At 40.6% G+C, this 12572-nt stretch overlaps 2 protein-coding genes across 2 annotated transcripts; both read right to left on the bottom strand.

The window, feature by feature from the left end:
• Positions 1-6047: 6047 nt before the first annotated feature.
• LOC116205661 (heavy metal-associated isoprenylated plant protein 28-like) lies at positions 6048-7605 on the bottom strand. The gene is made up of 3 exons (XM_031538293.1): positions 7505-7605; positions 6898-6973; positions 6048-6755 (listed from the first exon to the last, which is right to left on the bottom strand). Exons 1-3 carry the CDS (start codon positions 7511-7513, stop codon positions 6562-6564), a joined length of 279 nt encoding a protein of 92 aa, XP_031394153.1. The 5' UTR covers positions 7514-7605; the 3' UTR covers positions 6048-6561.
• Positions 7606-9204: 1599 nt separating this feature from the next.
• Positions 9205-12119, bottom strand: LOC116202380 (probable inactive dual specificity protein phosphatase-like At4g18593). Its single transcript, XM_031533920.1, has 3 exons — positions 11987-12119; positions 10143-10403; positions 9205-9611 (listed from the first exon to the last, which is right to left on the bottom strand). Exons 2-3 carry the CDS (start codon positions 10390-10392, stop codon positions 9457-9459), a joined length of 405 nt encoding a protein of 134 aa, XP_031389780.1. The 5' UTR covers positions 10393-10403; positions 11987-12119; the 3' UTR covers positions 9205-9456.
• Positions 12120-12572: the final 453 nt, after the last annotated feature.

The following is a 12572-nucleotide window of genomic DNA, read 5'->3' as shown; positions in this document are numbered from 1 at the left end:
GTAGGTGCTGTTTCAGCTGTCTTTGTGAACCACCCAGTGTGGGTGACGAATTTATTGTTTGGGTGATCCAAGAGAGTGTTTCTCTTGAGTTTGGTGATCCAAGGGTTTACCCTTGATGAAAGACATTGTATAACCTTCATTCATAGTGGATCGTTGATTCGGAGTTGGTCCCGTGGTTTTTCCCCACATCGGGGTTTTCCACGTAAAATTCTTGGTGTTCTTTTACTTTACTGCTTGTTGGTTGATTTGATTAGTTCCTATCTCGATTACACCAGTAGGGGAGGAAGATTAATCGCTGCGTTATTGTTTGGTTGAGTACATCCCTCCCCAACAAGTGGTATCAGAGCTTCGGGTTAGAGAAGTTTGAGTTTTTCCGGTGTTTTCGAGATGGAGGAGTCTACAGGATTTATGTTCAAGTTGAATGCAACCAACTACTCTATATGGAAGTCTCGGATGGAGGATCTTCTATTTTGCAGGGATTTGTACGATCCCATTGAAGGGGATTCCGCGAAACCCAAGATAAGGATGACAAGGCTTGGGAACGCACAAATCGGAAGACTATTGGTTTGATTCGGCAGTGGATAGACAATAGTATTTATCATCATGTTGCTCATGAGACAAATGCGAAAGCTTTGTGGGATAAATTGACAAATCTCTATGCGAGGAAGACACAACAAAATAAGGCATTCCTCGTGAAGAAGCTGGTTCATCTTCGTTACCAGAATGGAGGTGATATGGCTATGCACATGAGTAATTTCCAGGATATTATTAACCAGTTGACGAACCTGGAGATAATATTACCCGATGAGTTGCAGGCTTGTCTACTCTTAGGGACTCTACCGGATAATTGGGACACACTTGTGGTTGCATTAAGCAATTCTGCGCCAAACGGGAAGCTATCGTTGGCCACGGTGACAAACAGTTTATTTAATGAGGAGACTAGAAGGAAAGGCTCGGGGAATTCCATTCAGTCTGAAGCTTTGGTTACTGAACAACGGGGGAGAAGTCAAATCAGAAATTTCTCTTCCAAGCATAGTAACTCACGTGGCAAATTGAGGGATAGATCAAAGTCGAAGACGAGGAAAGTGGTCACTTGCTATTACTGTTGAAAAGAGGGACATTACAAAAGGGAGTGTAGAGCTCTGAAGAAAAATCAAAATGGCAACGGTGATAGCAAGAAGGAAGAAGGCACTACAGCAGTGGCATCTGATGGAGAGACCTACATCATTTGTGATGAAGCCTATGTGAATTTCACATGTCAGGACTCTACCTGGGTTGCAGATACAGGTGCCTCGTTTCATGTCACTCCTCATCGAGATTTCTTCTCATCTTACACTACCGGGGACTATGGTTATGTGAGAATGGGGAATGGACAGTCATGCAAGATTGTCGGTACTGGTGATGTCTGTCTAGAGATCGAGCTTGGCTGCAAGTTGCTTCTGAAGAAGGTGAGGCATGTTCCAGAAATTCGCCTTAACCTAATCTCGACGGGTCAGCTTGATGATGAAGGCTACAGTAACGAATTTAGCAATGGGAGATGGAAGCTCTCCAAGGGTTCATTGATTGTGATACGGGGTCAGAAGACCGACACTCTCTACAGGCTGCGTGCCAGGCACAATTCCGGTCAGGTTAATGTTGCTGAGGATTATCCTATCGAGCTATGGCATAGGAGACTTGGGCATATCAGCGAGAAATGTATTCAAATTCTTGCTAGAAAGCAGTCTTTGCCCGTTAAAGGTATGCACTTGAGCACTTGTGATCACTGTTTAGCTGGTAAGCAGAGGAGAGTTTCTTTTGTTAGAAGTCGTCCCTCTAGATGCGATCATATACTTGATCTTGTGCATACTGATGTTTGTTTCATGTCGGATAGATCTCTTGGTGGTGCTCTCTATTTTGTGACCTTTATAGATGATCACACCAGGAAGGTTTGGGCTTACCCTATGAGAACTAAAGATCAGGTGACTGAGATTTTCAAGAACTTCCATGTAGCAGTGGAAAGAGAAACGGGCATGAAGCTGAAATGTGTCAGAGCTGATAATGGTGGTGAGTATAGAGGTCCTTTCGAGAACTATTGCAGGACTCACGGTATCAAACTTGAGAAGACGGTACCGAAGACACCACAGCAGAACGGGCTTGCAGAGAGGATGAACCGCACAATTGTTGAGAGAGTTCGTTGTATGCTTTCTCATGCGAAACTGTCTAAGTCTTTCTGGGGCGAGACAATGAGGTCAGCGGTTGATCTTATTAATCTTACACTGTCAGTTGCACTTGATGGAGATGTACCCTAGCAGGTGTGGACCGGCAAGAAAGTATCATACAAGCATCTCAGAGTCTTCGGGTGCAGGGCATCTGTTCACATTCCTCGAGATGAAAAATCAAAACTTGATGCCAAGGCAAAACAGTGCATCTTCTTGGGTTATGCACATGAAGAGTTCGGGTACACGTTTTGGGACCCTGATAGCAAGAAGATCATCAGGAGCAGGGATGTTGTCTTCTTTGAGGACCAGACAATCAAGGATTTGCAAAAGTTAGAGAAGGCCAGTGTAGGCAATCCTCACGAGATCTCTATTCCTGTATCCGTTGATGTAGAGCATCCAATGGAAGAGGTACCTGGTGAGTATGAAGAAACCACGACTGGGGGTGAGATTCCTCAGGTAGATAATGATGTGACTACGGATGATACAGGCTCGCAGTTACAGTTAGAGCCTGCAGATAATCTACCTAGACAATCTGACAGAGTAAGACGACCTTCTACAAGATATCCGCCTCATGAATATGTGCTACTGACTGACGGGGGAGAACCTGAGTGCTATGATGAAGCTGTGGCACATGAGTACAAGGAGCACTGGTTGAAGGTGATGAATGAGGAGATGAACTCCTTGTCTGAAAATCACACGTATGACCTAGTGAAGCTACCGCAAGGTAAGAGAGCATTGAAGAACAAATGGGTCTACAGGTTGAAGACAGAGAACTCGCGACCTTGATACAAAGCTCGACTGGTAGTGAAAGGTTTCAACCAGAAGAAAGGAGTTGACTTCGAGGAGATGTTCTCGCCCGTTGTCAAGATGTCATCGATCCGAGTTGTTCTCGCACTGGCAGCTAGTTTGAATTTGGAGATCGAGCAGCTCGATGTAAAAACAGCTTTCCTGCATGGTGACTTGGAGGAAGAAATATATATGGAGCAGCCTGAAAGATTCCGAGTTAAAGGTAAGGAGCATTTGGTGTGCAGGCTGAGGAAGAGCTTGTATGGGCTTAAGCAAGCACCACGGCAATGGTATAAAAAGTTTGACTCTTTCATGTTGAGCCATGGCTACACACGGACAACTTCAGATCATTGTGTGTTCGTGAAACAATTCTCGGATGGTGATTTTATCATTTTACTGTTATATGTGGATGATATGCTACTTGTTGGTCATGATATGAGCAAGATTGCAGAGTTGAAGAAGGAGCTCAACAAGTCCTTTGCCATGAAGGATTTGGGACCGGCAAAGCAGATCCTTGGGATGCATTTTCTCGTGACAGATCAAGTGGAAAACTTTGGCTTTCTCAAGAGAAGTACATCGAGAAGATTTTGGATCGGTTCAACATGGGTAATGCTAAACCAGTTTCATCACCACTTGCTTCTCATTTCAAACTTAGCTCGAAGTAATGTCCTACAAATGAGAAGGAGAAAGAAGAGATGAAGAAAGTTCCTTACTCATCAGCTGTAGGAAGTTTAATGTATGCCATGGTCTGTACAAGGCCAGATATCGCTCATTCTGTTGGTGTGGTTAGTCGTTTTCTCTCCAATCCGGGGAAAGAACATTGGAATGCGGTTAAGTGGATCCTGAGGTATCTCAGAGGAACATCCAAGGTGTGTTTGTACTTTGGCACTGGTAAGCCGGAGTTAGTGGGCTACACTGATGCAGATATGGCAGGAGATATCGATTCCCGGAAATCCACTTCGGGATACTTGATGACTTTTGCATGGGGAGCTATCTCATGGCAATCAAGGCTTCAAAAGTGCATCGCTTTGTCTACAACAGAAGCCGAATACATTGCGGTGACCGAAGGTTGCAAGGAGATGTTGTGGTTGTAAAAGTTTTTGCAGGAGTTGAGCTTGAAGCAAGAAAGGTATGTTCTACACTGTGATAGTCAAAGCGCCATTCATCTTTGCAAAAATCCCACTTTCCATTCGAGGTCGAAACATATCGATATCAAGTTTCATTGGATTAGAGATGTGTTGGAGTCTAAGCTGGTGAAGCTAGACAAAGTGCACACTGATGAGAATGGAGCTGATATGATGACAAAACCTCTCCCTAGGGAGAAACTTCATGTTTGCCGAAGCATAGCCGGTATGCTCGAAGCCTCCAAATAGTCGGGAGGGGGAGTTTGTTGGGCTTCCCTCCAATTTGGAGGAAGTTGGGCTCAATTGTATTGGGCTTTTATCGGGCTTTAATAAACCCAAGAACCCAGTTTTGTTAGGGTTAATATTTCAGCAAACTAGCTGAGGAAGAGGGGCAGTATATAAGCAGCAGATCTGTAGCAGATCAGGAGCAGCTGAAAGCAGCAGAACAGCACAAAGAACAGAGGAAGAGCAGAGCCGAATTCGGATCAACAGGGGCAGCGCGCAGCTGGAGATCAAACCTCGATCGGGACGTCAAACGAACTCCGATTGGGACGAAATTTTGACAGCACCTTCACAACACGTGGGGCTAAGTTCTGAACGGTCAGAATTTCTATCCGAGCTCTGTAGGTGCTATTTCAGCTGTCTTTGTGAACCACCCAGTGTGGGTGACGAATTTATTGTTTGGGTGATCCAAGAGAGTGTTTCTCTTGAGTTTGGTGATCCAAGGGTTTACCCTTGATGAAAGACATTGTATAACCTTCATTCATAGTGGATCGTTGATTCGGAGTTGGTCCCGTGGTTTTTCCCTACATCGGGGTTTTCCACGTAAAATTCTTGGTGTTCTTTTACTTTACTGTTTGTTGGTTGATTTGATTAGTTCCTATCTCGATTACACCAGTAGGGGAGGAAGATTAATCGCTGCGTTATTATTCGGTTAACTGGTTGCAACCGATGGGTTCTAGTACGATGGTTATATGCACGTGTGCATACGCATCTTAGAAGGGTTAAATAGTTGGGCGCATCCCAAACATCCCTGGTGAGAAAAGAAAGGGACAATTGAGATTTGCCAGTCGCGAAGGTATTCTTCCTAGAAATATAGGATGCATATAAAAAATTAAAATAAGAAAAGGCAAATATCAAGAAATTCATAAATACTCTGTGACTGTTACGAGTTGCAAAGGAAATGAGACCTTCAATCGCATCCTCAGTGGCAAATCACCAAAGAGAAGCAGAGAGCTGAGACTCGAGTCCCACGCACAAGCAGCAGCAAATACGCAGCCTCTGCTTCCCGTACAAGAGGGTTGGTCGAGAGCCGTGACTTGAGAATCGTTGGATACAATTTTGCATAGTAAGAGTTCGTAACAATCATGATTTTCCAGAGTTTGTGACTCTAGAAATGTTTTTATAACGATCTATATAAAAATACAATCGAAAGCGTACATACTCCACATATAAGAACTAGTCTCATAAGGTGCTTCTTTCGCTTGAAGGGGATTCAACAACTCGATAAGTCCCTAGATATATCGAATGACAAGTGTTGTATCCCTCCCGTAACAATTCAAGCATAGCAGAGAAGTCAAATTGGGAGTGGGGAGACATTCGATCCTTCGATGCTTAAGTCAAGAACTGAACTGGATAGTATAACATCCCATTCTTACACGCTTGCGAACTATACTTACTATGCTAACTTCGTAGTTTTTTCCTGCAATCTCGAGTCCCAGGAAATGGATTTGCGAGTGAATTTAAACCTTAGTGTACCTCTGCTGTATCTGCCCTATTGAGCTCGACTCACTCCAGGTTAGGAACAATCGTTCCTTGTGCAGAGAGCACCAATGTAGTTGCTATCTTGCCTCTTCGTTATTCCTTATCAACATAAAATCTAAAATGATGAGTGCCGATGTACTAGGTGCATGAACCTACTTTATAACCGAAGATAGAATGAAAAGGAATGAAGAAGATAATTTTATTGCCTAAAATATAATATTGTCGGATTTCGTTGATGTGGTGATCTGCGAAAATCAGAGTCAGGAGGCCAATAGCCAAAACATAGCATTTTTTTGGGAGTAAATCACAACCCGGCCTAAAATGTAGGGTGTTACATTGCAAAGGACGTTGCATCTTGGCCCATAGTTGAGAGGTGATTTTGGCAATCAAACCCTCTTTTCCATACATAAATGTACCCGCGCCGTGCCCGCACGCACTCTCCCTCGCTACGTTATAGTGCAAGCATTGATATTGTCATCACTGAACAAGGAGCTAGCTTGCTGATCGACAATGCTGGAATACGGCGGTCGTTGATAGTACCCATACTCACTACCTTCATAGCCGTGCTTATAGTAGTTGTATGAGAAAGCAGATGAAGAGGTTTCTAATTCTTCGTTCGATGTACGATCATAACAATAACCTTGGTGATCATTGTTGTCAGCGTACTCTCGGCTTAGGTCATTTTCGTATCAGGGGTGACAGTTACTGTTGGTATCATAATAGTACTGCTGCGCAAAGTTGTGGTATTCCGGGTTGTACGGGAATGGCCACAACTCGGCTCTCCTTCCAGTCTTGCGTGCCGCCTTGAGGACCTTCTTTTGCTCTACACATCCTACTACTGTCACCTTCTGCATTCCCATGTCTATTTCGACATCATCAACTCCTGTCACATATAACGAACATATTTCAATCCATCAATTGATCAAGTTTGTAATCAAACATAGTTTCAAATAAAACAAGCATATGCATTGGGAAAAAAAAACGAAGAATTGCGAAAATCAATTGGAGAGGAATTGAATTATTACCATCAAGCTTTTGAAGAGACTTCCTTATCTTGTTCTCGCATCCTGCACAATCCATGTGAACTAGCATCTCTACAATCTACAAGAACATAAAACTTGATTTAGTCCACACAGTTATATAAGCATTTGTATTACTATCAGCATAGACATAAATATACACATATAATAAACACAAACAGACGCACTTATATATATATATATATATATATGTATATATATCCTCTATATCGTCCCAGTCCACTCAATTATGTTGGTATAAACATACTGATACACATATATGTATGTTACATGTCAATAATTCCTGTTTGATTGATATAAATATGTGTTTGATGCAATGGAGGATCACATAGGATAGAAAACATCGGACTAAAACCTTGGCCATGCCGGGTGCTCCCTTGCTTGTGACGTCATGACACACTGAACATATTTACGAATATTTGGGAATGAAGTCGACTCAGAGCTTCATAAAACATGCATGAAAACAGCAGGTTACTTAACGTGAAAATTTTCATTCTCCTAGAGACATTATAATTCAAGAGGTTTGGAATGACGACGAGTATCATAATGAAAGATATATGATGCAGAACGAGAGAGATCGGGAGGCTCTTACGGTCGACATATTGGAGATAAGAGGAAACTATCCGATCAAGGCCTCTCTAAAAGCTCTTCAAAAACTTGCTTAGATCTTCATAACTCTCTCTTTTGCTAACTAAGATCGATATCGTTGTTCAAATGAGAGAATGGAATCCATCTATTTATACACTTCAATGAGAGGAGAGATGGATGATAGGATAGAATATACAAAAGAAATAATAATCTCAAACTCTTTATTTGAAAATAATTAGTTAGTTAGTCCCCCACACGGTCTCTCCTTTATAATTTCTTTCTTTAATGCTCTCAACTTGTTTCTGGCCGATAAAACTTTTTCAGCGGTTTTGAATATTCTAAGCGAATTGTGAAAGCTCATAGAAGGGAAATAGGAATCATATATAATAAGAAATGTTTGGGGTCACCCTCTCCCTCTATATTTTATGGATCGGATTATACTTTCAAATTCATTAAAAAATGATGAGCTAAAAAGAGAATATAACGCAGTCACATACGCTCTCGTTAATAATTAAGAGATTTCATATTTGATTTGTATAATAAAACTATTTGGACACTTTTATTGTATTAGGATTTCTTTTTGTACTAAAGAATTCCATTGTAACTGGATAAAAAAACAATAAATAATGGATATGGAGAAATTTTTTTTTACATTTCCATACATGTCATGGTTCCACGTTTGCCTATGTCTTAAAGGTTTAGCCTTATCATGTTTAGCACGTGATGATTGATTAGTGACAGGGCATACAATTACTAATTCAGCGGTCAGTTTACCGAAACCGAACGACGAAGTGGACTCGAGTACTTATCTATTATTATACAATGACCTATCGAATTTATAAGACGAGTGTTAAATTAAACATATAGAATTGCTGTAATGCTCCTCTTGAGAGATCAAAATGTGACCCAATATTATTTCCAGCTTTCTAAGGGAAATTTGATTTCACCTAATCAATTTATACTGATCATAAGTGATTAGTTAAGTTATTATATGTATCTGGCTCAAAATATGAGAGGAAAAACCTATAATGATTTCCATTTATCAGCATATATCAGGCGATATAGGTGGAGTATTACGTTCAACGTTGCACAACTTATAATTGCAGCCATGCTCTTTAAAGTTAAACGCATTTATTATTGTTCCATATTAAAGTGAGTTTAAAATTGAACCTTCATAACATGCAATAACTATCACGTTTTCGCACTATGCATGTAACAAAAAGATGGTAGGGAAGGTCTCCTTTTCCCACCTGAAAAGATGAACATGGAATTTAATATTAATTATTATGTAATATAGTATGACAATTGGTCTCCTAGCTAACGACGAAATAATAATTAAGGAATCGCTGTCTTTGTCAATCGTAGAATGGTGACCAATTGATTAATGTAAACTCATGTTTTTTTCTTTAAAAAGCGACCCAAGTCATACGCGTATAGAAAGTCAGGACTTGGTCCCATGTAAATTCTGGGCAAGCTCGGGTTGTTTCATCAGAAATTTCATAATAATCAGTAGGATTAACAGTTAATAGATCATTTTAATTATGTTTATTTCCTTCGTAGACTAAAAAGTATACCAGACTCTTATATTAACCAAAATCACGATCAAGTTATCTATCACTATACGGGAGCCCGGTAAGTACAACTTACTCCAACACGAAGAGATCGGTCGGTGAGAATGGATCATGATAGAGAAGCTACCCAACATTTCGGAAAACATGCGAAATACATATATAGGCCCATGGCCAAGATTCATTTTTAGTAGCTTTCATTATCTTACCCAAGGTTCAAATGGGCATTTGCGCAGCTCAGAAGATCTCAAGTCGTGCCTTCTACTTTTGTGCTAGAACACAACGAACTATATACACACCAGTAGCTACCGCAGTTGATGTCTCGGTCAAGGAAGCTAATTAATTCTTACCAGATAGTGCTCTCCAAGAAAGGTTTGGTTTTCCCGGTTCACATGCGGCATTCATCTATTCGACTCTTGTGGAGTTGAAATGCAGGATTGACCCAAGCCCCGCAGTTGCATTGCATCCCTGCCCAGTTGAACGAGCCCAGACGAACCTTGCAGCCTATGCACTGGAGCTTCTCTTCAACATAGCCTTCTTGCACTGTAAAACAGGAAGTCGAAAGCTTAGATTATCGTATAAGACAACCTCAACACAGCTACCAATTGATATGAACATGAGCAGTTTTTGACTTTCTGTTTCCTTATCTATGGAAGAGTGGAAAACTTGTGTGGTAGCCATTTCTTTCCAGCGCATGGAAGAAAGCTAAATACGTATCTCAAACCGGCCAAGAGCTTTTTTCCGTGTCTATGACTTCGCTGTATATGACTGGTTACAATAGAAAGATGAAATGTTTAAACAATACAAATATTTAACATAATAAATTGTATATGGGATCTGAACGGAAGAGTAGAAAATGTTACTATATAAAACTATTAGATTGCATTTCTCAAGAAAGTTAATTAGAGCATGAATCTTGTAAGTGCTATGTAAGAGTCAATTTTCCTCACTTTCCATATAATTTTTTCTGGGAAATAAAAAATTTGTTGTAGTTTTTCAGAATGAAACATACTTCTCGATGAAAACTTTGAAGAAAATCAAAACTGAGAAAGAATGTCATCTGTCAGCCCTTACCTGCTTCCATCCACTTCATGGGCTCAACAAATATGGAGGAGCACTCAGCTGCATCCTTTTCCCAGTCCTTGGGATCACCAGTTCTCTTTCTCCACCTGAAGCACTCTTCTCCCTTCCCACGCTCATGGGAAACCACATTCTCTTCTGCAGCAACAATCCTGCGACACTTTTTGCAACGGTAAATGACTTGAGGCTTCGGGGTAGACTCCACTTCGGAAGAATTATTGACAGCCTCCATTTGATATTTCATGTATGAGCCTCCTAAAGTTCACCAGAAGACCAAAGAAGTCAGATGTGCTTTGTAGGAAAGGTCATATTAGCATATAGAAAAGAAAGAGGCACAGAATGGAACCACTCATCGTCATAAAATTGTCCCAATTTCACATGGCAATTCAGTTTGACTGGAATCCCTCATACCAAACAGGGCATAATGTCAGACATATATGCATGAGAATTATTAGCAGCGAAAGGTGTGATTGGTTAAGAAGAGCGGACAGAAGCTCCTTCCAACAAGCTCAAATGCTTTAGCTCATTGTGTATACAAAAGTCAAGCATATCAACCATCACTAAATGCTAGGATCAACTAATACGACAGGTTGCTAAAAAGACATCAATCTTTTGAATGCAACCTCAGCAGCGAGTACCAGGACAAAGAGACACTGACAAGGTTTCAGTGGACGAAATGTCCCAGGTGAACTGTTCCATCAAGATGAAGAACCAAACATATACAATACAAATAAATCAAAAAAGTTTTGCTACCTTTCCAGTTCAGATAGAAAGATGGCAGCCATTCCCTAACACTTGGGACTGTCCAATTAAATTACAAAAGAGGCAGTTAAGAAACTTTTTGAGTTTGGATCCCGTCATGATTAGTTATCACTGGCCCGCTGAAAGCCCAATCTTCCCCAAAGCATTCTTGTTGGATTAGAAGGTAGGAAAAGAGAATTAACAATGAAAATGTTACATGGGACTGTTTTAGGCCTTGATGTGAAAATTGAGGCGAACCACTTTGCACATTGAAATTGAACTATTCTTCATAAACAATTATCAAACTTTTGGAACTAGGAAACTTCTACATTCTTTTCCAGAAGATAGTTTCTGAAAACAATTCGCAGAAGCTGGTAAATATTGCTAATTTAAGAAATACTAATACAAAGCCTCTCAAGATAATCTCTACCTAATTTGCTTTTCCTGGAGCTGTTTTCTGTTCGATGAAGAAAGTGCATAAAACTTTGGCGAAGAAAACAGTCCATAAAACAATATTCATATTTAGTCACAACAAATATGACATTACCTCACTACCTACCGATTTCATCAACTTAAATCTACCATCAGATTCTCTGCCAATCAGTATGCTGTTCCTGGGAAAACCGGCGAGCAGATTTTGAGAATCATTTCCAAAAACCCGAGTTTTTCATTAAGATGACCCCATAGTGTTATCTCAACTAGTACCCAGAAAGGGCAAAACGTTTGAACGTCCAAACCCCCTCGAACCCAATTTAACTGACTCTTATTTCTCTTTCACAGGATACAATAATCTATTATGCAGTGCAAGCATCAATTTTTCAGTCTGATCAGGGGAACCCTAAGCCAACTTCAATAGTGGGATGTATAATCGTTACACAATGCCCCTAAAAACCACAATCTTGATATCGAAACACATTTTAAAGCCAGCACACGCACAAACACACGCACAAACACACACACATAACAGTACAATCACAATGCAGTGTGTCCCGAGTCCCGACTTGGGAGAACACATGAAAAACTAGTAGAGCTGACAGCCGAACTGACCGGTACTGAGGATTAGAAAGATCGGAGAGAAGATAAGAGAAGATCTTTACCTGTCAAGATGGGCTTCTGTTCTCCAAGGTCGAACGCTTTGCTCGGTAGCGTTCTCCCCTGCTTTGCCTCTGCCTGGCCGACTCACGGGAAAGAAGAACACCTTGCCGTTTTCCCTGCTCAAAATCTCTCTGCAAATTATGTCGTATATATGTTGGATCCCTGAACTTTCTTATTAAACAATGTGATCCCTAAAGGTTTTTTCAGCACAAGTTTGCACCCTGAATTTGGAGTTTGGACTGTTCTACTTGCTCCCTCCATTTCACACACTTCCAACTCGGCCCCTAGAATTAATTAATTTTTTTGTGTGCGCAACCCAATGGCCAATTATATCCTCCATCAATACCTTCAATTCTGTTTCGAACATTTGTACTCATGTTGTTCTTTTTTTGTTAATTCATATAATTCTAATGATCGGACAATTCATAATTGAAATCTAATGAACTCGACTAATCCAGAATTTAGTCAAAATTATCTTTTAAGGGGTATAATTCTCTCAACGTGGGTTTTCTTTATTCATATGGCTCAAACTTGAAATTTTACTTAAGAGGAACATGATCGAACTACTTGAGCCAATCCACGTTTGTT

The sequence above is a fragment of the Punica granatum genome, chromosome 4 (genome assembly GCF_007655135.1).
Source record: "Punica granatum isolate Tunisia-2019 chromosome 4, ASM765513v2, whole genome shotgun sequence".
Lineage (NCBI taxonomy): Eukaryota > Viridiplantae > Streptophyta > Magnoliopsida > Myrtales > Lythraceae > Punica > Punica granatum.
Note: the sequence above shows the minus strand (reverse complement) of the source record. Positions and strands in the feature narration are given on the sequence as shown.